Below are 22,834 nucleotides of genomic sequence, written 5' to 3'. Positions count from 1 at the left end.
CAGTGATAATGAGCAAAGGAAAATGAAGATTACGTCGCTAGAAAATTTGTGTTTTTTAAAGAAAAATACTAGGTAGAACAGGTCTTAGTGTATTTGATAGTGATGCAGAGAAAAATGGAAATCCTAGTATCAAAAATTGTAAATTTCAGATTCCCGATTTCGTTACAATCCCCCAAAAGCTAATTTTCCGCCACGGTGGCTGCGTTTACCGTTTCCTTCTCAAACATAAACCGTAAGTCATTCAATATTATCGAGCGTGTCGCGGTTTACTCGCGTAGTTGGGCTCGAAGGGTGCCTTAGTCGTCGGCAGCTCGGGCTTAAACAAATATTGATTTTTGCAACTTGTTGAACCAGATAAACAACGCAGGAACACGGTGGCGACCTGTAAAAACGAGCAAATCGTGTTAATACCCTATGCTCGGCGCTCCCGTTTCGCCGCGAAGTTTATTAAAATTGGATCGACCGAGGTCGCAACAGAGTGTTTGCCGTGGGTTACTAGAATTTGGCGCGATTGAATCGCTGAAGCATCGCTGGCTAAACCAGATTCGATGGCTGGCGTCGCGAGTTGCATTTAGCGCGATGAGCTCGACGCTACCTTTGTTGATACGGGCTCCATTCACGATAAGGTAATGTCAGCCTGAAATACGTAACCATTTTCAGATAAGCTTCTGTGTATCAACCGCGAGTACGACGCTCCAAGTGTTATCGTTAGATACAGAAACGTGGCCATTCAGGAAGCGCATTGTTAACCCTCTTGGAGGAGCCACCCTCTGGGTACAGATACGGCGAGAGACGATTTTCTGTCAAATATCTTGCCACCGTATGCCTCCTTAACTATCAGTGTATTCGACCGTGTTCTCTTTTTCGGTACTCAGCATGGAAGGAAGTGCTCTCGATTCGATTGTCTGGGGGCTCCTCGAGGTTTCCTTGGCTCATGTTTTCCCTGAAAGGGTTGAATGGGACAGATGGGAATACAGAAGATACTTGTACTGAATATTGAATTTATTAACTAGCCTGCAAGGACGTCGTTATATTGGAGAAATGTATAAGAAATCCTCGACAAACACAGTTACAGTATGTTCGCAAAGTTTGACAGGGCCGGTCTTGTATACCTCTACCTAGCTTGTTGAAAGTTTAAGATACTGGGTGGCTTACTAAGTGATAATATCGTTCGTGCAGACGAGTTTCTAACTGCTCTGAGCAGCGCACGTTCTTCAGCACTTAAACTTCTTCATCAGCGCGGAGCCAATTAACGTTGAGCACAGAAACGAAATTTGCTCAATGAATCGATGTAATCACAAAGACAGAAGCTAATATAACTTTCACCAGTCCCTATTTGAAATTCAAAATCGAGCACCTCTCGATTTCCCTACCGTGATGCAACGAGCCCTCGACGTCCAAAAGGATGCCGACAGCTTCCTTATTGCTCCCACGAAAATTCAATCTTCGCGATTCCCCGACCGCGCAAGGATTTAACCTCCCATAAATTCGCGTCCTGGCGCACAGTATAAAATGGAAACGTGATCACGCGCAGCTTTCGCGGGCACTGTGCGATCGCGGAGCCATTGTAAATAAGAGGAAGGAGGGTGCAGCGATCCGGCTGCATTCGAGTCACGCGTCCCCATCACAGATTTAAAAGTTTCCTGGGCCACGATTACATTTCCGTTCGATTCGGTGTATCTGGTTTCCCGGGGACGTGTTGCGCTCTGGCTAGACCTCGATCCCAGCCTGTTACGCGTCCTATGTCTCTGTAGCCTCCGCCCAAGGGTCCCCTCGATCACGTTCCTTCTCGCTGGCAATCGACTTCCTCGTCAGCTACAGCGATGTAGGTACACAAGTAACGACGATTAAGGTCAGCCTGTGCTCGAGTTTTCGGCCCGTAAGCGGAACGATCTTTCCACGGCGGAGTCTCAATGGAATTAGGGGGAAAGCCGCGGTGGATACGGCGGTTTCGACGGCGGTCGAGGTATATGCGGCCTACTCTGAAACTTAGCCCCGCCGCGGTTGTGCTCGCTGTCGTGGCTGGTTAGGACAATGAGAGGAAATTTCGTAGCTGGCCCTCCAGGTCAAACGGCGGTACAGCTTTCGCTCTGAATGGTAATGAGGGACCCGAGGAAAGGTGGTTTTTTCTTCCTTCCTTGGAGAAAGACTGAGGGAACATTTTTGGAACGAATGAGGCGCTTGTGGCCTGGGCGAAACGGAATGGAGGGATTAAAGGAGAAATTCGAGCTGCCTTGGCTTGCGGAGTGTGATATATCGCTTGGATGTTGATGAGCACTCGGTTGGTTGAATTCGTGGAGTCCGTTGTAACGGCGTGGTATTAATGCGAAGGGATACAAATTGCTTGGCCTTTGTAACAGAGTCCTTTCTGTAATTTGAATTCATGGATTCATGGATTCTACACTTTATACATATTTCAACGTTGCTAAATATTCAGAAAACTCGTCTCTATGGTAGCAGTCTCTCATTATAATTGACGTAGAAGCTGCTCGTCTCTCTACGATATTTTCCTTTAACAGAATTTTCGTGTTTGCGGCATATCAATTTTCTGTGATAAGATGAGAAGCGGAGTGAGGAAACGGATGGCTAAAAGATAGTATAAAGAAGCTAATCGCCCCCTTCCTGAAGATAATTAAGAACCCTCTGAGTAGCCTTGAATATCTACTTCACCCTGATTTAATTACCTCCAGCAATTGGATCTCTATAAAGATTTTTATTTTAATTTGTCTCTCCTACAGCAGTATTTCCTTCTTTTTTCGTTTCTCAGTGCTTAATCGGGCCACCATTACATGTTCCCTCCTATTCATTTGAAAAACGTGAACGACACTTGTGCACAAAACTTTTGATCATCAGTGTATTTCTTCAAAGTTACGTTTAATGATTATCGCACGAACGGTCACGTTTCCCTCTGTGTTTTCGGGAAATAATGCCGCTTTTGAATTCCGGTGCACGGAGTAATCTTACGGTGGAAGTTTCTCCGGAATTAGGGGACACCAGGACTACCGGTGCTTTTGGCGAGCGCAGTCTTTCGAAAGTTGGCTTCAGTGTTGCATTTACATGGTTCCTGCAGAGGGGAAATGAGCAAAAGTTCGAAACGAGTGTACCCTATAAGAAAATATATTTGGTAAAAATGTAGTCTGTTGGAAGAATGTTTTTCATCGTTTTTGTTCGAAAGTTAGCTCCAATGCTTTATCATCTTTTCTTCTATTTGTAATTTTGAGCCTTCAGATGCATCTGAAATCAATAATATTGAAGTGGTCATTTTTAGTTGTGCAACAAATCATAGAGCAAAATAAAAAGACACCATTTTGCTTGCAATTACATATGCAGAAGCGTAGTACCATCAATGATCTCGTCGTCAGCGTCAATAGAAATCTATTCCTCGTAAATAAATATTCTCGAGGCATACGGTTACATCTCGTGTCTCTTCCTTTTGCTTCTGGTTCTCGTTCTCTTCCTTTTTAATCACTCTAAGCCCCGTCATTGATGTAGCAGAAAGATCCACGGGTCTCCAGTTACAGAATGGCAAGCTCCGTGATTAAAGACTTCATAGGAATTATGAGGGATCCAGTTGTCGTGGTTTTCACAGCTGCGGCCCGCGTATACACACGTCCTTTGATGCTCCCTCTAAAGTTAACCTACCAGTTGCGTTTATATCAGTCACGGCGCGAAAGAAGATGAAGGGAAGGCGAAGGTGACTGGTACGTGAGGTAGGTCAAACTCGTGGGCTGCGCGAGGCGTGGAATAAAAATGAGGAACTGGTCTAAAGATCCCTCGTGTACCGATTACTTACCTCCGTCTCTTCAAATCGGTCAACGTGGAGGATGTTTTAAGAAAAACTGGTGGGGGACTCTATATAAAAAATACTCTGAGCCCTGCACTCGTTTTATGAAGAGAAATTCTTAAATGGAGATATTCTTAACGACATTTTTACTCAAATTTCAGTGTTAAGATTATAGTAGATCTTCTTTACTATTCTATTTCTGCAACAAGCTTTTTCTGAACCACCCACGGCCGTCTCAAATTCTCTGTAATATAAGAAAGCTTCTTTATTCTTAGTCCCACAATAAATATATTGCCATCTTCTTATCTACTGTGATTTAACAGTCCGCAAACATCACAAAACCTCCAGCATCTTCCACAAGCATTAGAAACAGTGGCCACAGTTGTTTGCTTTAGCTTTCAGCGGTCTCTTTGCAGCGACCCTCGAGAGAATAGCGCCGCCTTTCAAGATAATTCGTCGCCGATATTTATATCGCTTGTAGGAAGAAGCAGGGGAAAAACACGCGATCGGGCTCAGCGTGAGGCAGGTCAGCCACAGAACCACGGGCTCGATGAGATGAAAAAATCAAGTGTAGCTTCAAGGCGTCTCTTCTTCTCATCTCTTTCACAAGATTTTTTTTCCTGTTACTCGCATCTGTATTCGCCTTCCAACGTACAACGGAGCAGCAACGCGTACCGCGTTGGTGATGATGCCCATCGAGGTGGCAGATGCTAGCAAGTGTTTTTCGCCAATTATGAAAATTCCAAAGGCATAGTATTCCATGTCAGAGAGGCGACGAGTCCCAGGACACGTATCTCGCTGCAGATGTTCCGCGCTTCGACGGGAGTTTCCACGTTTCCTGGCGTTCAAATTTCCCACGAGAAATAAAAAGAGTCGAGAGATCTGTCTTGGTCTCCTGCGCTGCGTTATTCCCTCGGCGTGCTCGTCGGAGACATAATACACGGCTCGTCCCTTTATTTCTGCGCGATTGGTCGTACGCGGAGGGAAGAAAACCTGGGAACTGCTGAATGGAGGCTCGAGCTTTAACAGGATAAACGAAGAACTCGGCCTTCACGGCTTTCAATTTGCCCCTTTCAATTCGCCTACTCGCAGATGCGACTGACGGCGTGCTTATTGCGCTGCATATCGCCGAGTTCGAGGCTTCTTCCACCGAACACTCACTTGCATGTTCCCCAGAACACGACGGTATTGTACTCGAGGGAAATACTCCGTTTCCAGGTATATTCTTGGCCACTGTCTTCGAGGAGAAGGTTTCTCGGCCCGTGTCGAGCGAATTCGCGTCGTAATTGCTACGCTTCATCACTTTTTCACGTGCTTCGAGCCGGCTGAATGGAACTGGGATGAGATTACAGTTGTAGCTGGAGAACGAGAACCCCTAATAATAGAAAAGGCTCGCCGACGGGCATCAATCAGAGGGTGAGGGGATAACTACGAAAGCTAGCTTCTTACTTAATTCATCTTCAATATAGAGGATGACTCGAAGTGGTTAGTCTCGGGCCGTTTGGAAAACGACCGATATCATGAAACAGAAATACGATTCACTGGTCACAATGGATCGAGGAGAGCAAGACTGGTCTTTTGGCTCGAGGATGCATGTATATTACTACCTCTGAAGGCTCGTGAATCTTGCAGCCTGTATCGTGAGGTCAGATCCTAGATCGTGACTGCGGCTGCATTAAGGTTTGAGCCTGGGTTAGAGATCCTCGCGGTGTAGGATGTTGGTGAAGTTGTAAATCCTTCATATGACTCTTGTAGTCGAGGATACGAGTCGTTGGGAGTATTAGAGCGAGTGTACAGCTTCAAATATTAACTAATACTGGGCTGGAGCAAGAGGTGCGGTTTATGGACTGGGGCAGAGAATTTGACGCAAATCTGAGACACTAGGTTACTGTCAAGGTTGAAATAAAAGTCGTGGGATCTAATTCTGACGCGTTAGGAATTCTGCTGTTGGTAATGAAATTAGACTAATACTCCAAATCATCGATACAGTGTTGCCTCGATACAAGTTTACAGAATATAAAAGGCTGGTCTTTAAGATCAATCTATGCACTAGAAATCAGAATTTGTCCTTTTAGAATCTGGGGCAAGGAAAGTGGAAGAATAGTTCCAAGAAATCATGAGTGCATCGCTGAACTTATTTCAAAACTGAGGTATAATAAAATGAAGAAATAGCGGAGCCTTTGATACGCCCTCTTCTTCAGTATCTTTGATCTATACTCGTCTCTTCCATTAGATCACTCTAGGTGTCTTTCCCTCTCGTCAGGCAATATTTCCCATTCCTTTCCTCAAGATTTTATTAAGCAATAGATTCCATTACCCTATCTGTCCCACGATAACCGCCGTTTCTGCGAACGAACACGTTTCCGACGAACAAAGAGACGTCGAGGGATTACCTATACCTATATTCTTATCGCGATTCCTGGCCGCTTCTGGTCGTATCGTTTAAGCGGAGGGCGCCTTTGTTAAGATCGACGAGAGACGTCGCGACGGGCGAGAAAAAGGGAGGGAAGACGGTCGTATTGAATTTACACCGCGCTATACAGAGAGATGCAACAAAAGATCTCCTATTCAAGTTTCGGACTGCGCACAAAGGAGCTTTACTTTCTTCGACCCGGATGGAAACACCGGATAATTAAGTCCGCGCCTCGGATACGCGTGCTTCTCGAGATGCAAACAGTGCGCGAGGCGATCCCTGCGAATCTATGCACCAGACATCGTCGTTTATTTGTACGCGAGAATCTTCGTGAATGAGTAACAATCACCCAAAGCCACCGAAGGCCTTCCTTCAGTTTGACTCGAGCAGCCCCAGGTCCTTGCGAGTTGAAATTCTATCGAGTTTAAATTAGGTGGCAAGGCTTGAAATATATGAGCAACACGAGAAGTGGAACCCATGTTGGCAAACTTTGGTAAATGCAACGAGATACTTGTAATTTTCATACGTACATTCGTCTGTCTACGTAATCGAATTTCCAATACAATTTAGAGTAGAAACATAAGCTGCGCGTAATTTGTAGGTAACGCAATCAGCCAGAGAGATCGACTCCAAATATGCTCCTCTGGGAGCCGGAAATCAGATTTCTATGCACGCACCGATTACTGTACACACAATCAGCAGAAGTTGCGCAGCTTGTTTATCAGAGAGATCGCGGGCTAGTGTAATAAATGCGCGCTATTTTCCTCTAGAGTGGCGTTCCGCAAAGCGGAGGAAAATAGAATACGTAGGCAGGCATATTTACTCTTCCTCTTTGAAATGGATGACGCTGTGAGTGGAAGCTCGCCGACTCGAAACCCGAGTAGTTTTTCCGGTGTAAAAGGATCCGTGGGAAGCTCCAATTTTTCATCGGGCAAACGTTAGGATTCGTAAGTCAACTGCCTCCCCCGCGGCTGAACGCAAAGCGCCTCGCGGAAGAAGTTGCAGCTTAAAAGTGGGTTTGGCATGGCGCCATGCTGCGTCATCACGCGAGCTTGTCGCGCGCAGCTACAGGTAAACGTACACCTGGTCCTTCGGGCGTTTTCAATCGCGAGCCCCTCTTTGGGCCAGCGGGTCGACTCAGGGACCCTCCATTCAAACCATTTCCATGTTTCTTTTGGGTTCTGTTTCATTCTGTTGCTGCCTTGCGTGGAATGATGGCTAGGGAGAATTAGGACTGAATTTTAGACTGGAGGTGGAGGTGAGTCTAAGTATTGGAAATTGATCTAGAAATGGAAACATGTAGGTAGTTATATATAAGGATTTCAAAGATTTGAAAATGTGAAGATTTGAATTTGAATTTGATTTGAATTTGAATTTGAATTTGAATTTGAATTTGAATTTGATTTGAATTTGAATTTGAATTTGAATTTGAATTTGAATGTATGCAAAAATTGAAGAGGATCAAAGATTGACCAAGACCTGGATTCTTACAGCAGAATAACCTCAGAGGTCTAGAAAAACATATCTTCAGAGAATTTCACGTAGCAGTCAGTACCTCACAAATGTATCAACACAGATGAGTATGTTCGGAACACTCAGTGTTCACACACATAGAATCGTAACCGGTTTCCATGTTTATTAGTTCTATGATCGACGAAGGGTAATGGATATTAAAATTCATAAACATTTATATAGGCGAGCGTGCCGCGTAATTGTACCGTAACTTCGACTCTCCGCCACTTTGCTGGTTGTGTAGAAATCGAGCATTTCGCAAGCTCGATCGAGCAATTCGTAAACATTTGAAACGTAGTGCCGAACTTGTTGATCGTTTCGCGAGATCGACTCCCAGATTTTCCATCTCGTCCCTGGCGGAACTGCAGCCACGGGAAAATTTAAAAACTTTATCGGTCGTTAAACGTGGATTATATTAACCCTACTCTCCATTCCCTCTTTTTCCCCAGCGAGCTATAAATTACCAGGCGTTGTTCGCTCAAGTACACTCTCTTTTTAGCACCTGCTCAGCATTCAAATTTTGCGAATCCAGAAACGGGACGATAAATTCGCTGACCATTTTTGCAAGATATACGGCGCGTCGAGGTGAACATGCTCGGGAAATGCTAGATGCGAAGCTTTTTAGAGCCTTATTTTGTATGCGCGCGGAATAAGATGTGCACGAGAATGTCCGATTTAAATTTGAGACGCCGCGGGAAATATTTCACCGTGCTTTTACGTGCGATGTGCACGCAGCTTGAGCATTCGTCCTTTTATTATCCCATATGGAGGGTATTTATTCGCGTTGTGAAACGATCCTTCCAACGCCTGTCAGCGACGGAACGATGGACATGGAAATAATGTCCGTGGAGATGATCCACTGTAGGATACGTTTCCACATCCTTGAAGCTGCGTATATTTTGAAACAACGTTACGATGAAATTTCTATTGCAGCCGACGTGAAATTATGGAAACGTACACAGTAGCGAATTTTCATTTGCAGGGATTAAATATTAAAATTCCAAAGCTGTGACCTCCTTTCATTAATTTGCCACTTGGGATATCTTTCACCGCGTAGACGAAAGTCTGCACACTTGCCTCTATACGATACGAATGAAGTATGTAGCTTTAAATGAAATATGAGAAGCATTTCGCAAAAATGTGCTACAGGTTTTTCAATTTCTTTTTTCTCCAGGACATATATGTATAACGTACTCTGTAGATAGAGACATAAATTCCCAGCTCTGCCTGGCAACGTGCTAAAATACGTTTTACATTTTCTGTTGCAGGAAGTATTGCACACGATCAGCGCGCCTAGCGGACAAGTGCGGCGTATCGTTATCTTCAAGAAAAACGGCGTTCAGGCTATGGTGGAATATCCTTTTGCAATACACCCTGCCCATTCCTGGGTGGCTCGCGTTTCATGTACGAGTCGCGAGCTCTCTGCTTTTCGGATAGCAGGATAGATGGGCTTAAACCTCGAGGGGATCTCCATCGCGTGGCACACTTGCCTTGAAGAGATTCAACGCGAAAGTTTGTCGGTCACGTGCCTCCGTTACAATGCGATGAAGATTTATAAGCAGAAGTTGCTCCTGACGAGACCAGGTTACGGGATACACTCTATCTCGAGCATCTTCAGCATCTTGATACTTTGAACCGGATAGTCCCGCGAAGTAACTCGTTTGGCATCTTCAGCGCCCACTTAGCAGACTGCTTTCACGTTTTATGGAACAGCTTCCGAGACTTCAGAAATATTCTTCCTTGAAGTTGTGATTCATAACTTTCCGGTTATTAGATGCAGCTCGAGTCTTCTCGGAGTAAAATATTTATTTTCTTTTATTACCAAATACTAGCGCGAGCAAAGAAACAATATTTCTCTTGGAAAGCACTTCGCCTGCAGCTTTCGAACGCTCCAATGAGAAAAGTTTGAGTGCCAGTATTCTAGAACTATCAGTAGCTTAATTCTTAATTCATCGCATTCAAATCAGTCACTTTAAATTCCCCTTACTCAGAGGGCGCGAGATTTGAAAGTCTCTCGCAAACATGCTATAATATCTCCATTAGAAAACGGAGCACGTTAAGTAGATGGAGATCCTTTCCTGTAGAAGCCAGTTGCTAATTTTTCCCGCAGTAAATGATTCCTATAGCACCCCACGAAACGCAGTGTCTATATATCCTTAACTGACCCTTTCTGGATCCACGTTCGACTCGGTGGAATCAGCAACGAGAGCGAAGGAGACGCTTCACGGAGCAGACATATACTCCGGCTGCTGCACACTGAAAATCGACTTCGCGAAGGTGAGTGCATAAACCTGATTCTCTTTCACAATCCTCCACCCTCGAGGTTTGCTGCGAGAGTGGCACTAGATGGAACCGAGGGTCGGTTTTATTATACGAGGATGGTCCGCGAACGATTGTTAAAGGCGACGAAAAAAATAAGCCTCTCCCAGCGTTAATATTCATGAGAATGAATCTTACAGAGAAGTGGTTACGCAAATAACGAAAACGGTCTAAATTCACGTCCCTCTTACGTAACCGGGAGCGTGCTTAGGGAGCAGCATAAAGCTTGAGGAAATTCGCTCGTTTCATTCATTTTATGTGCTCGTTACATATTCCAATTACAACGCGCGAGCCACGGTGACGACGTTCTTTTCAATATTTCATCCGGCGTCTAATTAGCGAATTCGAAAAAACTCCAGCTCGAAAAACCGCTCCTTATTGCATCTCCCTCGTCCACTTTTTGGAAGACGAATTTCAGAAGCGCTTTCAGGACACACTTGTCCATTGACTCGACTCGCGCAGAGGGAAAGTAATGGCTTCTAATTTCGGTAGAGTCTGCAGGCTCGCTGGCACCCATGGGCGAGAAATGTTATCTTTTCATCGTTAGCGTTATCGATACACGAATGCGACAGCTCCTAGGCGCCTCTTTCACGCCGCCCTCTCTTCTATCGCGGGCAAAGATCGCGAGCGCAAACAGCGACGGTGTGAGGGCGCGAGGAATGAAAAGGAAAATCGCGTGCATTAACGTTGGGCCTGAGGCAGCGAAGCCTCCTGTGTCGTTTGAGCGTGGAAAAAGGGCGATTCGTATAGCGAGTAGCGAGATCTCGCCTTTCTCGTTTAACGAGCGAGGTCTTGTTGCAGGCTCGTCGAGGTGCAGATCGCTCGAACGCGTTTTCAATTAACACCGACGCCACCGTCCTCTTTGCTGAATAAAAGCCTCGTTATACCGCATCGGGGATTGTTTTACGTCGAATATAATTGACCTGGGCTGCGAAGAAGTGCGTTTCATTATCTGCTGGCTTCTAGTAACTTCGTGCGCGCACTCAGGGCTTCTTTGCTTCGATTCAATTTGGTTCAGTAGGTTGTTTCTTTCGGTCTGGCTATTGTCTGGCTTTTCCACTTCTGATGAGAAACTGAAGTTATTTATGAGGGGATTCTTTCGTAGCTCGATGCACCCTTTTCATAGCTAGTTTTCTTATCGTTGCCACTCTATTGTTAAATAATTGTTTAAATGTTAATCAATGCCGTACTAATAGGACTAGGATATTTATGGAATATCTATAATTTGAATAACAGAAAGAGAGAATAATCGAGGTTCAGTTAATGGAAATTCTACTGTCACTCTATAGAATATGTAACTTAGAAAGAAGATAAAGAAAAGAGTACTAATGAGAATGATTGAAAATAGTGACTGTTCCTTCGTTATTTAAGCGTTGACTCTGGAGTCATATTACCCTCCACATTTTTCAGAATCCACCCCTACGATTTCTCCATCCACTGCTTTTGCGTCTGATTCCATACATATCATTAATATCGTTCGGAGCGTAACTCGCACAGACGCGTTCGCACCCCATCTAATTACCGATAATTGCTCACTTCGTGTATCGCCTGCGGTAATTAAATAATCGTCGTGTCTCGTTGGCGGTTGCAAGAGCACGTACGCAATCGAGTTTGCCTGGGTCCTGTGACCCATAAACAGAGCTCATTACTCGTTCCAAAAAGTCTCTGGACAGCGTCGATTTCCAGGCTGCCCATCATCAAGAGCCGCGTGCATTATCGCATGGCTTACGGTGGCTGGTGCAGCTTCCACGATTTTTCGCACACGTAGCGATTGTTTGGCAGATCTTTTCATTGGCAATAGTCGTACGTAGGGTGGGATCGCGCGGCCACGCTGGCTCCGCCTCGAAATCCAATTTCGAACTTTGGGCAGTGGCTTACGCTCTATTTTCATTAGGCGGACTGTCGCTCTGGCAAATACCTTGCATCGCGCTGATCGCAGCCCCCTTCGAAACAAAAGCCCCCGACGACGATTTCCCGCGTGTGTTTCTGTTGGGATCGAAACTGGGGGATCTTTCCTTCCATTTACAGGTCGATTTATAGCGTCGATCGTCGACGTTACGTAACAGAAATGACTTGCATACGATGCAACGTCGGACGCAATTAAAATGAAATTTCCTACGGATCTGAGCGGATCGATCGACTGCAACTCGTTAAACAGACGCACGGGAGATTATATTTAATTCTTGTGTCGTGTCGCGTTCGAGCTGCGTTGAATAGGAGCGCGGAGTGAATGTAGTCGAGAAGGCGTATCCGTCGCGGGTTTAATCTGTTTCTCAATAGCGCTCCTGATCGATTGTATACGGACGAGGGTTTTAAATTATAGTTTGAAGAGTTTCGAGGAAACCTTGACGATGAATAGAATCTTGGGTGAATTCCTTCTCGAGTTTCTTCGTTTAATATTGCTATTGTTACATTATCTCTTATCGATTTCTGATAATTGCCGGTTGTAGCGAGACATTCGTGTTTTAAGTGAAAAGTTGTTACTGTGATCAAGGTCTACGATTCTTAAATTGTGTTTGCAAATCGTTCTTGATGGCTGAGATCTGATGAGACTTTGATCGTTTAAACTGCGTGTTATTATCGATGGAATCGATTACTTTTATATTAAAATTTCATATAGATAGATACTTCCATACTTTCCTCCCTTATGCTATCACTTTCTTCTCGTTTTAGGTTTGATGCAATATCCATTCCCTAGCATCTTCTTAAATAAAATTCTCTCTCGTAAAAAATTCACCAGCGAAAAATAATTTCTTAGGTTGAAACTCTGTGCAAGCTTCTCAAAATTTCCGACAAGACTCGTCCAACACAAATCTACTCTCGGACCAGAAACGTCGATCATCAATAATGACGCGTGTGTAACTGGTAAATAGGTGGCAGGCACGATGGAAATCGCTTGGTATGCAATAAATTTGCACGCTCGTCGCCGCGAGGAAACTGAACGATAAGCGAACACGTAGCAATGCTTTGTCAACCTGTCAGCGTCCCTCGCGATATTTCTCGAATGAACTTGCCATGCAACAGCTACCAATGCACACGTACTTTGTGCAAATGTGCATTAGGTTCTCCCTTCGTACTCTATATAATACAAAGAAAATCATGCGGCTAGGAAAAACGATTAAGGAGATGAAAAATTGCCGTGTAAATCGACTCGATCGTCCTTGATATCATCCACAGAGGAATAAAAAAGAAGAACTCGCGGTAACTTCTGAGAGATAACGACGGGGAGTTTTATGGGTCGCCGATGAAAATGAATGTTAACTGACTGATTGATTGCTAGCTCGGAGGATTGAAAATGAGCAAAGCTTTCTCATATAATGCAATGTAGACAGTAGTAATATTTTAGCATCAAAGTTGAGTGAAATGAATTTTCGCAAACGCAGAAGCTCCTAGACCCACTTACCCAATTTCTACTCAATATCCAGCAAAATACGAAACTTCGGCGAAGGAAGTTGATCGAGCCAATCAGCCAGACAATCCACGTTCAAATATCAGATCCATCAAATCCCCTCCCCGACACGATCATTCGAACGTTACGGCATTACAGGCTTTGATGTGGCCATCAGAGATTGTCGACGGTCAGAATAACCACGCAGTGCGTCCGTTATCGATCGCGACAGAGTCAACCAGCTAGTTGTGCAAACCGATTACGAACATTAACGGCTCGCAGCTGGTTCTTGGTCCGCCGGTATGTCGTGTTCACGGTGGCCATTTTGGCAAGTACGGTAGCTAATGATCGAGTTACCTCGATCCGGGGCCGCCTCTATAATTATACCTCACTTTATACCCAATATTCGCATTAACCGTACGCTGACAATGAAAAACGGTCTGGCAATTATTTTCTACCCGTCTCGCTATAATACTGTCCGAGTGTCCCATGCCCGCGATTCGTTGATCGTTTTATCGTTCGGTTTCATCCCCCCTCTTGCTCCCCGAGCCCCTCTTCTCGTTCCCTCTCTGTTCGTCCAGGTAGTTCAGCGTTATTGCTCTCCCTCGGGGGAACTCGAAAACTCTTTTGTCCCGATAGCGTCGCGTCGGTCGACGAGAGAAAATTAAGAGTAGCGCCAGGGTTGATTACCGGCTAATTAGAACGTCGTTATCTGTGACGTTTTCGGGACGGCGTGGGACACGAATTCACGAGCGAAAAATTCTGAATACGCGGCACACTCGGGTCCCCGTTCGATGGAGTGTCGGAGATTAAAGGGACGGGGCGTGAAGTAAACAGGAAATTAGTTTCGGAGCCTGTCGTGGCAGTGTTTCATTAGCTCTGTCACCCTTTTCTCTGGCTGTTCGCCTTTTTCGCGATGCCTCGTAACGAGCCGTGGTTAGGGTAATACGCTCTGCGCTTCGTGGCTGACTTGTCTAGCGTTCGCTCGCGTTAAGCTATTTTTCAGATCGGTTTTAGGAAATCGCGGGGACGATGTAGATTCTGGAGGATCGATAGTATCTCTAGCTGATACGTGAATGAATGAAACGAAGGGTTACTATGGAAGGATCAGATTCAATTCCGCGACATCCAGGTCGCCGGGGATCGTACTGTTCTCTTGAACTTCGACCCCCCAGTGATGTAACACAGGAACAAGTTTGAAGGCAGAAGTAGCGAAGCTCTCCTATCTCTGCTTTTGCCCTGAAGCCATAAAAGTCTGACGAATCGCATTTGGTATTCCCAAGAACAGGGAATGGTTCAGCTCGTACCAAGAGCTCCATTTCACTCCGAGTTCATGGGTGACCCAAGAGGAAACGATCCGTCGCGTGATTCGATTAATCACCTTCAGGATGTATCGCGTTGCGATTTTATGGACATCGACCGTAGGTTTACCGATTGTACGCACACTTGGATGTAATTAACGGCATTAACGAACTGTGTCGCATAAATTTCCTCGTGCTGTGTCCAATTAGCGCGCGGGCGCGCAGCTACGAAACTGTATGGAACCTTCGTATACAATATTCCTCCCTTTCCAAGCTGTAACGTATTCAATTAACGTGAAACGCGTGGATCGCCAATCATAAAAAATTACTGCGTCCCTCCAATTTCTCGGTGGCTGGACCTGCACGCGCTAGATCTTGATCATCCATGATTCACGCTTATAATCCGATTTAGCGCGCAACGGGTGATTTTGATAGTGCCGTTTCATACGATTACGCTGCCGCTAAACGTTTCGTTTAATTAAACGAAACGATGCTTTGGTAGAATAACGACTTTGTGTTATGATAACGGGGCATTGTTTGGCTGATGAGCCCGAGTCTAGTTCACCCTAGATTTTTTAACTCCAAAATGGAGATTTAGTTGTTAAAGGGATTATTTTTGTGTAGTTTGTAGGTTTCTAGAAAGAAAGCTGGGGAAAATATTGGAGAGGTTAGTGATTCAATAATTGATTGGCGGAATAATTAGTTAATTGGTTAAGTGATTTGATGGTCAGTTGGCCTAGTAGTTAAGTGAGCAGAGATCAACTATGTAGACAGTAGTCAATTGGCCACCTGGTCAGAGGTCAATTGATTATGGGTTATTGATATATGATTAATTAATCAGATAGAGAATTAAGTAATTGATTATTTAAGACTCGTATATTTGTAGTAGATATAAATGCTACTAGTTTGTCTGAATTACTTGCGTTTATTTAACCCAGAGACGTGTCTTGAACCACCCACTCCAAGGGATCCAAACCGCAACACGTCCTAAGCCTAGCGAGTAAATCTCGAGATCTAAGCAAGCCCATTGTTCCTTTAACTTCTATCTCAGCACGCCCCTCAGAGATTACAAATATCTCCCGTTATTCGGTACCTGGCTTAACCTTTCGCCAACGACTCTCGAACAATGAACTTTCCTCGATGCTGTCCTTTACAGAAGCGATTTCCATTACGATTCAACGATGAACCCTGTTACGGAGTTATCGTTGGTAAATTTCTGAAATTTCTGGCATCTGCCAGTCACCTGTGTAGCTCTCTCACACGATGTACCCTCCTCTCTCATTTGAATTGCAAATGGGAGGAACGATTCCGCCGTTCAACTCGGATGGAGCTTTTCTGCAGCGAACTGTTAGAACTCGCTCAGCCAGGAGGGCTGGTGTTCGCTTTGTAATTACACTTTTGTGCTAAAAGATCCGCGAAAGTAGTGCTCGCTGGCCCCGATTATACTTTCATTAGTGATTTAAAGGGACATCGTAGATTACCCCTGCCCAGGTGCAAACTAAGTGTTTCAACGCCAGATTTTCGCGGCAATTATATCGCGTAATTGTTCAATTACACCGTGGCATCCCCTCAGGCTCTACCCATCGCGACGTGTCTCCAACTTTTTGAAAGAACTCGTTATTCCTGTCATTACCGTCGCAAAATGAATTTCCTGCAAGCTAAACTGTTTATGAACCTTCCCTCTTTATCAGGAAAGAAAAATGAAAAATTGTAATCTTCTCAAAATTCTCAAATATTCAAAATCTCCCACTTAATTTATCAATAATTCACCTCTCACTTAAAATATTTTCCCAAAGGTTCGAATTCTCCAACGTAAGACCTTTCTCATTAATTTCCCATCGTCCACGGCAAGAATCTTCAACTCGACCGCTAAATTAAAAACGCCCACAAGAGGAATGCAAAAAGTCGATTTATCCCGCTTTCATCAGAACTTGAAATTACTTCCGACAAGAATAACAGCAATTTTTTTCCCATCAGCGACAACCGTGGTTATAACAGTTAACTTAACACTTCCGGGGTAGGCGAGCAGAACGCGCTCTCCGTCTCGTTGCACCTCGTTCGTAGCTTCGGTGCGATGCACTAATTAAAGGTGGCGGATAAAAGTGGCAGCAGGCGTGTGGAGGAATCCCGATAGTTCAACCAGGGCGTTATCATGAAAGTTTTATCGAGTTGCCTCGAATAAATAGCATTCGCGTGTCGAATCGTCTCCCCCATCTTCGTGGAACTTCCGCGCGGGCGAAAGAGACGAAATCGACGCGGCGACACAATTAGAACACTTGTACCTAGGAACACTCTCGTGTTCTTACCACTGTTTTTGGATGCATTCTAACCAGCCGACCGTAAGCCACTCGCGCAGCTGTTTCCAGTGTAGCTGAAACGGTTGTTGCGCGAATGTTGGCCGAGCGTATCGCGTTTTTAATGGAACGACCGGCGATAGTCGACAATGCCGTCGACTCGTTAACATTACAGCTCAGGATTATGCATTGGAATTATAGTAATATGGAAAGAGCGCCGAGAAAACGCGAATGTATGGGTTAAACAAATGGGAACGGTTATTGGGGCCCTCGTATACTCGCTGAATATTGCGGAATCATCAATTGCGTTTAATGAGTACAATTAAAATTTCAGTCGAGCGAAAAAATGGAGTATTAATGCCGCGATATCGGGGATATTTGCACCGTGCAACTGTGAATTTATTTCTTTTTTTTTGTTCTTCAGCGAGTGAAGTTATTCGTAATTTTCTTTCCATCGATCGGGGATTAAATGTTGCTCGACGTTCTATTTTTCTCCGATCGTTAATTCTCTAATTGATCGAATATCGAGGCTCGTTCGTTTCTGTTTAAAGAAACAGCTGCGTGGTTATTAACATAATCCCCAGTCGCATTTCACAGTGTGTCGTATAGGTTTTCATGGAGCTATGACCAGTATATGTGTAACTTTCGACTAAACGCTCGACCCGTGAAAAGTTATTTGCAGTTCGAGTGCTGATGCATTTTACTCTAATACATTTACGTAATTCCCGAAGCGTAGACGACCCTGTCACGGTGGAACTGTTCTGCAAATTTTCCTGAAAATTCTTCCTTCTCTGTTCGCTACGTTTGACGTGGGTGTCGAGTGTTTCGACACTGTCAGATCCTTTACACCTCTGAATATTGTGGTCCCCAGGGTAATCGGGGTGTCGTCCATTTTTGGACGGTGTGACGTTCGATCTGTCATTTGCGTAACATGAAGGATAGGTTTCGATGGAGCTTTGACCGACTTAGCGAGAAATTAGAGCAAAAGGCTTCAAGTTGCAATCGTTACTTACTGGAAATGTAAGCTGGCCGCCTTAGTATAATCTACTTTAGTTCCATAATTGTTCCAGCAGTTCCATTGTTTTCTCTTTACTAGAGAAGTAATAGTCATTTCCTATTACTTCATTATACATTCCAAGCGCTGAGTCTATGCCATGCAGCTACTGCATATAAGCGCATTTGGTTAAGTAGTTAAACTCAGAAGTCTGCAGTTAAAAAAAAGAAATTAAAATGTCCTATAAACAAGCCACAGAAACCCTGTGGCGATTAAGCCCACAAACCACCTATAGTATCGTTCATTCTACACCACCATAGTGGATTCTCCTTCTCGTGTAATTCCAGTATCGAAAATCCTGCAAATTTTACGACATCGGTCAGGTATAAACACCGAGGTTCCTATCCTCTGGGTCGACCCTAGCTCGCGTGGTTTAGGGATCAAGCGGTTCCCCGGAAACCAGCCACGATCGACGATCAGGAAATTAACGCACACGGTAGTTCGCTCGAGCGTGTCGAACGATTGCGCATAATAAAAGTGAATGGTCTCGGTTGCAGGTCGACACATATAACTGCGACGACGAATGCTCGCTAGAGGTTTCGATTAAACTCACGACTATTACATAAGTAGCGCGTTTCATAAGCATTTCCACTGTGGTATCGGACCTCTAGGAAGCAGTGATCCAGTGTATCTCTCGTTGACAGTTTTCCTTGTCAGACAACTTGTTTGTCCTCGTAGAGGTCTAAAACCACTCGGCATATACCCAAGAATCGTGGTATACTTAGTGGATTGGGATACTTTTAGACAGACATCTTCAGAGTTAGGATTCTATTTCCAAGTTTGTATTATAAGGAATGTCTACATCTATTTATTGAATATATAGGTACTCTAGTATGGTACAGACTACAACATGGACAAGATTGCGTCTGACTAAATACTTATTCTACTGTCAGCGCACACCCTGTTCATCAAACACCCTGCATCCCTACGATTAAACAGCTCCCCCAATATTTTAGAGCTCTCAAAAAGTAGTATTTCTCTGCGCTACGATTCGCTCCAGCAGCCTGTAGTCAATAACTTCCAGACGAATCGCTCTCAAACGTTCCCAAACGTTCCTAAACGTTCTCGACATTCTTGAGAGCCTTCAACGTGACCAAAGCATTGTGCAATAATTTACGACGTTTATGTTCAAGCGGGCACGCAACGTTTTACGAGCTTGTTTCCCGCAAGTTTCCTTGAGAGGCCGCGCGCTCCAGAGTCCTCCGTGTCCCGATTTGTCGAGGGCGAGTCTTTTACGCGCAAAAACTGCGACTGGGGCCGTGCTCGATATGGAGCCGAGCGATGTCGAGCGATTAAAACCGAAATGGCCGCGGTTAATATCTTCCGCCGTGCGATACTCTTGACTTTGTACTTCCTGCCCGAGCTCCGAACGATTTTGTTCTTGGGCCTCGACGGATTGCTGGTACGAGCGTGTTTGTTCAGTTAGCTGAACGCTCGGCAAACACGCTAACGAGACTGCGCCGTTTCTGGCTGAAGACGTTATTACGCGGCTTAATTTGATGAGGTGGTTGGAGGACTCTTTACCTGTCTCTGATTTATTTTAAACATTGTAAGAGTGCAGTCGCTAACTGTTTGGTTTGTGTTCTGGAGCAGCTTGCTTCGGCGAAGCGTTCCTTCCATCCCTCAGCTGTCTTTCTACTGTCTATTTTGGACTCTGGCTTCTTCTGTCCTGAAGACAGCCAGTCCCTGTGGACCTGGGGTTCTACTTGATGACATCCTCTTAGTGAAATGGATCCCAGGAAGTCTACCACTCTGATGAAACTTCAGAGTTTGAGCGTGAATAGGGTGTGCACAAGGAAATCAGAAATTCTTATTTGGAACCCTCAGTTAAGTCCAAGCTAATAGAAATTTAATCACACAAGAGTTGTATTGTATAAATTTCGAAACGAAGAGAAGGTTGAATCCCTTAAGTATCCTAGTATCGTCTGATCTTCAAAGCTCATTTGCTCTGTAGCAACATCCCCATATTCACCCCAGAATGTTGATTTACTTTGCTGACTCCTCAGTCGACTAAACTCGAGTAAATATTTAGCAAACATTCACGATATAGGGACTCGGACAGACCATTAGGAGCAGTAGGGAGTAAACAGGCTGACAGACAGCCTCAGTGATGAGTCTAACCACCTCTTCTGGGTGTTTTAATTGGTAACGAAGCAGCTCGGCAGGGACGCTGCCAGGACGATTGGATGATGACGTTGGTAACTTATTTGTATTAAGTTGCAGCGTCTGTGGCGACGATTAGCCGAGAGTCTCCTCGTAGCCGAGCGATTTTGAGACGAGGATTGTTCACTGAGTCGGTTACTTTCGACCGATTTACTTTTTCCGCTTAAAGAATTTTCGCGTCGGGGATCAAGAACCGCTTACCCGGCGACGACGGGCTCAGGGATCAATCGGACGTGATTCTTTCCTCCTGTTATTTTCCGACTTTCGATTTATCTTTGTCTGGTCGACGGAGGAAGAGTTTTAGAGGCGAAAGAGCAGTTTGTGTTTGGGAAATTGGTCCTCGAGGGGATTGGATAGAATTTCTTTCTTTGTAGTGGCGAAGAATGTATAAAGTGTGTTAAGTTTGTGCATACAAAATTGCAAGTAATCAGCTTTTTCGCTATTTAGGTAACCATATTGTTTATTCCATTCACTGTTGAGGTAGTTCTGTACAAATTTTTCTTTTTTTCTTTTTTGAACAGGACATGTTTGAAGATATAGCTCTTTAGGTATGAATGTTTGTCATACATAAATAACGAGGTCCATGATAAAAAGGGATGTCATAGTTGGAGGACACACATATGCAACGAGTTAATTTGAATACTGAGTATTATATATATAAAAAAAAACTAAAAATTAAAAATTCCATTACTCAAACTTCTCTATTCCAAACAGCTATCTTGTACGTATAACTTCAATACAATTTCCACGTATCACTGAACCCACATAAAAAGAATATTTCATCTACATAAAAATCTCCCCAAATTGTGTAATATCTTTCCCAGTTTCCCGCTGCTTCGAAAAGAGTCTGTGGCCCATACTATCCATCGGATTTCCATAAAGCAATCCGTTTCCGATTCTCCAAAGGCCGTTGGCAAACTTACGATCGATATTAAAATCGAAACAATCTCCCGCAGTATCGTCTCCCGAGGAAAGTTTATGCAAGCAGACTCCCCATTGTCTCCAAGATTCGGTCACCCAGTAAGTTTCTCCTTTATCTCGACACACGTTCGAGGAACTCCGCGGCAGGCTGTCTATCATAATCCCGCGAAGATTACCGAGGGCAACTTTTAATTCACGATTACCAATCCCGAGGCGTTGGGTTCGATCGATATTGCGCTCCATTCTCTCTGTCCAAGGTGAGATCGTCTTGTATCGATCGCGGAGCGTAGGTCGAGCGTGTCGCGGTGACATCAGATCGCAAGATCAACGCAGGGAAAAAGGGGGTCGGCTCGCTCGGGGGTGTTGCTTGCTCACGGTGGAGAGAAAGTCATTAAAAGAGAGAGGGTTCGTTCTAAAAATAGCAGCGCCGACTCAAAGGACGCGGCGCTCGCCGAGACAGTAATCAAGGTGTTTGAATGTTTGACTCGAAAATACCGTTAAAGCTGGGACACAGTGGAGAAGAGCGTCTAGGCGCGAGGATGGCTCGCGCGAGCGCCATACGACCAGCCACCGTATAAATACGCCCGGGCTTAATAACTATCCGTAATTAAACGTCCCCTACGGCTCATTATCCGAAGGACCCTGCTCCATTCGACGTGCATTAATGTGTCGCGCGCGACGTGCCTCGACCGCCCATCAAGTGAGCACGCTCGTGTTCTGGGAAAAGGGAAACGCGATACCAGCGATTTTCTTCTGCTTTTGTACAGTGGCTTCTTCGAATTCCTTCGCATTATCGCTGGAGTTTTCACTGGGAGTTTCTCTTCTTGGCGCGATTCGCGGTAGCGCTTGGAAGAAAATGGATTTTCCAGGTGAAAGGAACTCTGTGCCCTTTTGCGGTATTCGGACTTAGAGTCGTGGTGTCCAAGGTCCTGCCTCGTGAACGGCTCGGGAGCTGAGTTACAGCGGCTCTGAATATGGAAATAGCTATTCCTCTATGGACTGTAAAGGGAATACAGAAATAGGCGAGATAATTTAGTATTGCAAGGGGTTAATACTTGGTAATATCATATTAAAGCGTTTCACCTCTGGCTAGCCGCTGGGGACGTGCTTGGAAAATTGAAATTAAGGTCAACAGTCACGACTGTAGCTCCTTGCATCGCTGGTATTCAAGTGTCTTTTCTCATTTCCTGATGACAAATGACACATTGCTGTGTAGTTCTACTTGAAGGCTGTCTTTTGTTGGGTACTGTACCTTGGGAGGCAAAGAATACACGACTATTCTTCTTTATTATGCATAGATTACAAATGCATTACTTTTGAGCGTCTTTTTGAGTAATTCCAGAAATTATCGAGACATATATGTATCAAGTATTTCATTGTTGTATTATATTTTAGAATAATCATTTCTCATTTAGGCAATTCTTCACAGAGTCAACACTGTCTTTTAATACTCTCTCCAAGGCATCCACCGATTCGATAGTCCCTTTAAACGTATTTTCCATTGTTTCTCTCAGATGGTGCACGTGGAGGACAGACGTGGCCAGCGAAACAAAGCATAGTTTCAGTGGTTGGTTCTTTGTCAATCCGATCACGTACGTATCGACTACAGGAGAGGGTACCCTGTCTTCCCTATCCGAAACACCCTTCGTGCTCTTCTGCCACGCGTTGACCCCGTTCGTCCCAGC

At 44.6% G+C, this 22,834-nt stretch overlaps 1 protein-coding gene across 2 annotated transcripts in view; it reads left to right on the top strand.

The window, feature by feature from the left end:
• Positions 1 to 22,834, top strand: part of Sm (heterogeneous nuclear ribonucleoprotein L) — a 125,616-nt gene that overhangs the window by 37,955 nt on the left and 64,827 nt on the right. For both annotated transcript variants that reach the window (XM_076389429.1, XM_076389430.1), the window contains 2 exons: positions 8,978 to 9,063; positions 9,890 to 9,986. In XM_076389429.1, the coding sequence (XP_076245544.1) occupies positions 8,978 to 9,063; positions 9,890 to 9,986 (183 nt within the window). The remainder of the gene's footprint in view (positions 1 to 8,977; positions 9,064 to 9,889; positions 9,987 to 22,834) is intronic.

The sequence above is a fragment of the Calliopsis andreniformis genome, chromosome 12, assembly GCF_051401765.1.
Source record: "Calliopsis andreniformis isolate RMS-2024a chromosome 12, iyCalAndr_principal, whole genome shotgun sequence".
In the NCBI taxonomy this organism is placed as follows: domain Eukaryota; kingdom Metazoa; phylum Arthropoda; class Insecta; order Hymenoptera; family Andrenidae; genus Calliopsis; species Calliopsis andreniformis.
The sequence above is the reverse complement of the archived record's forward strand: the minus strand, read 5'-3'. Positions and strand labels throughout refer to the sequence as shown.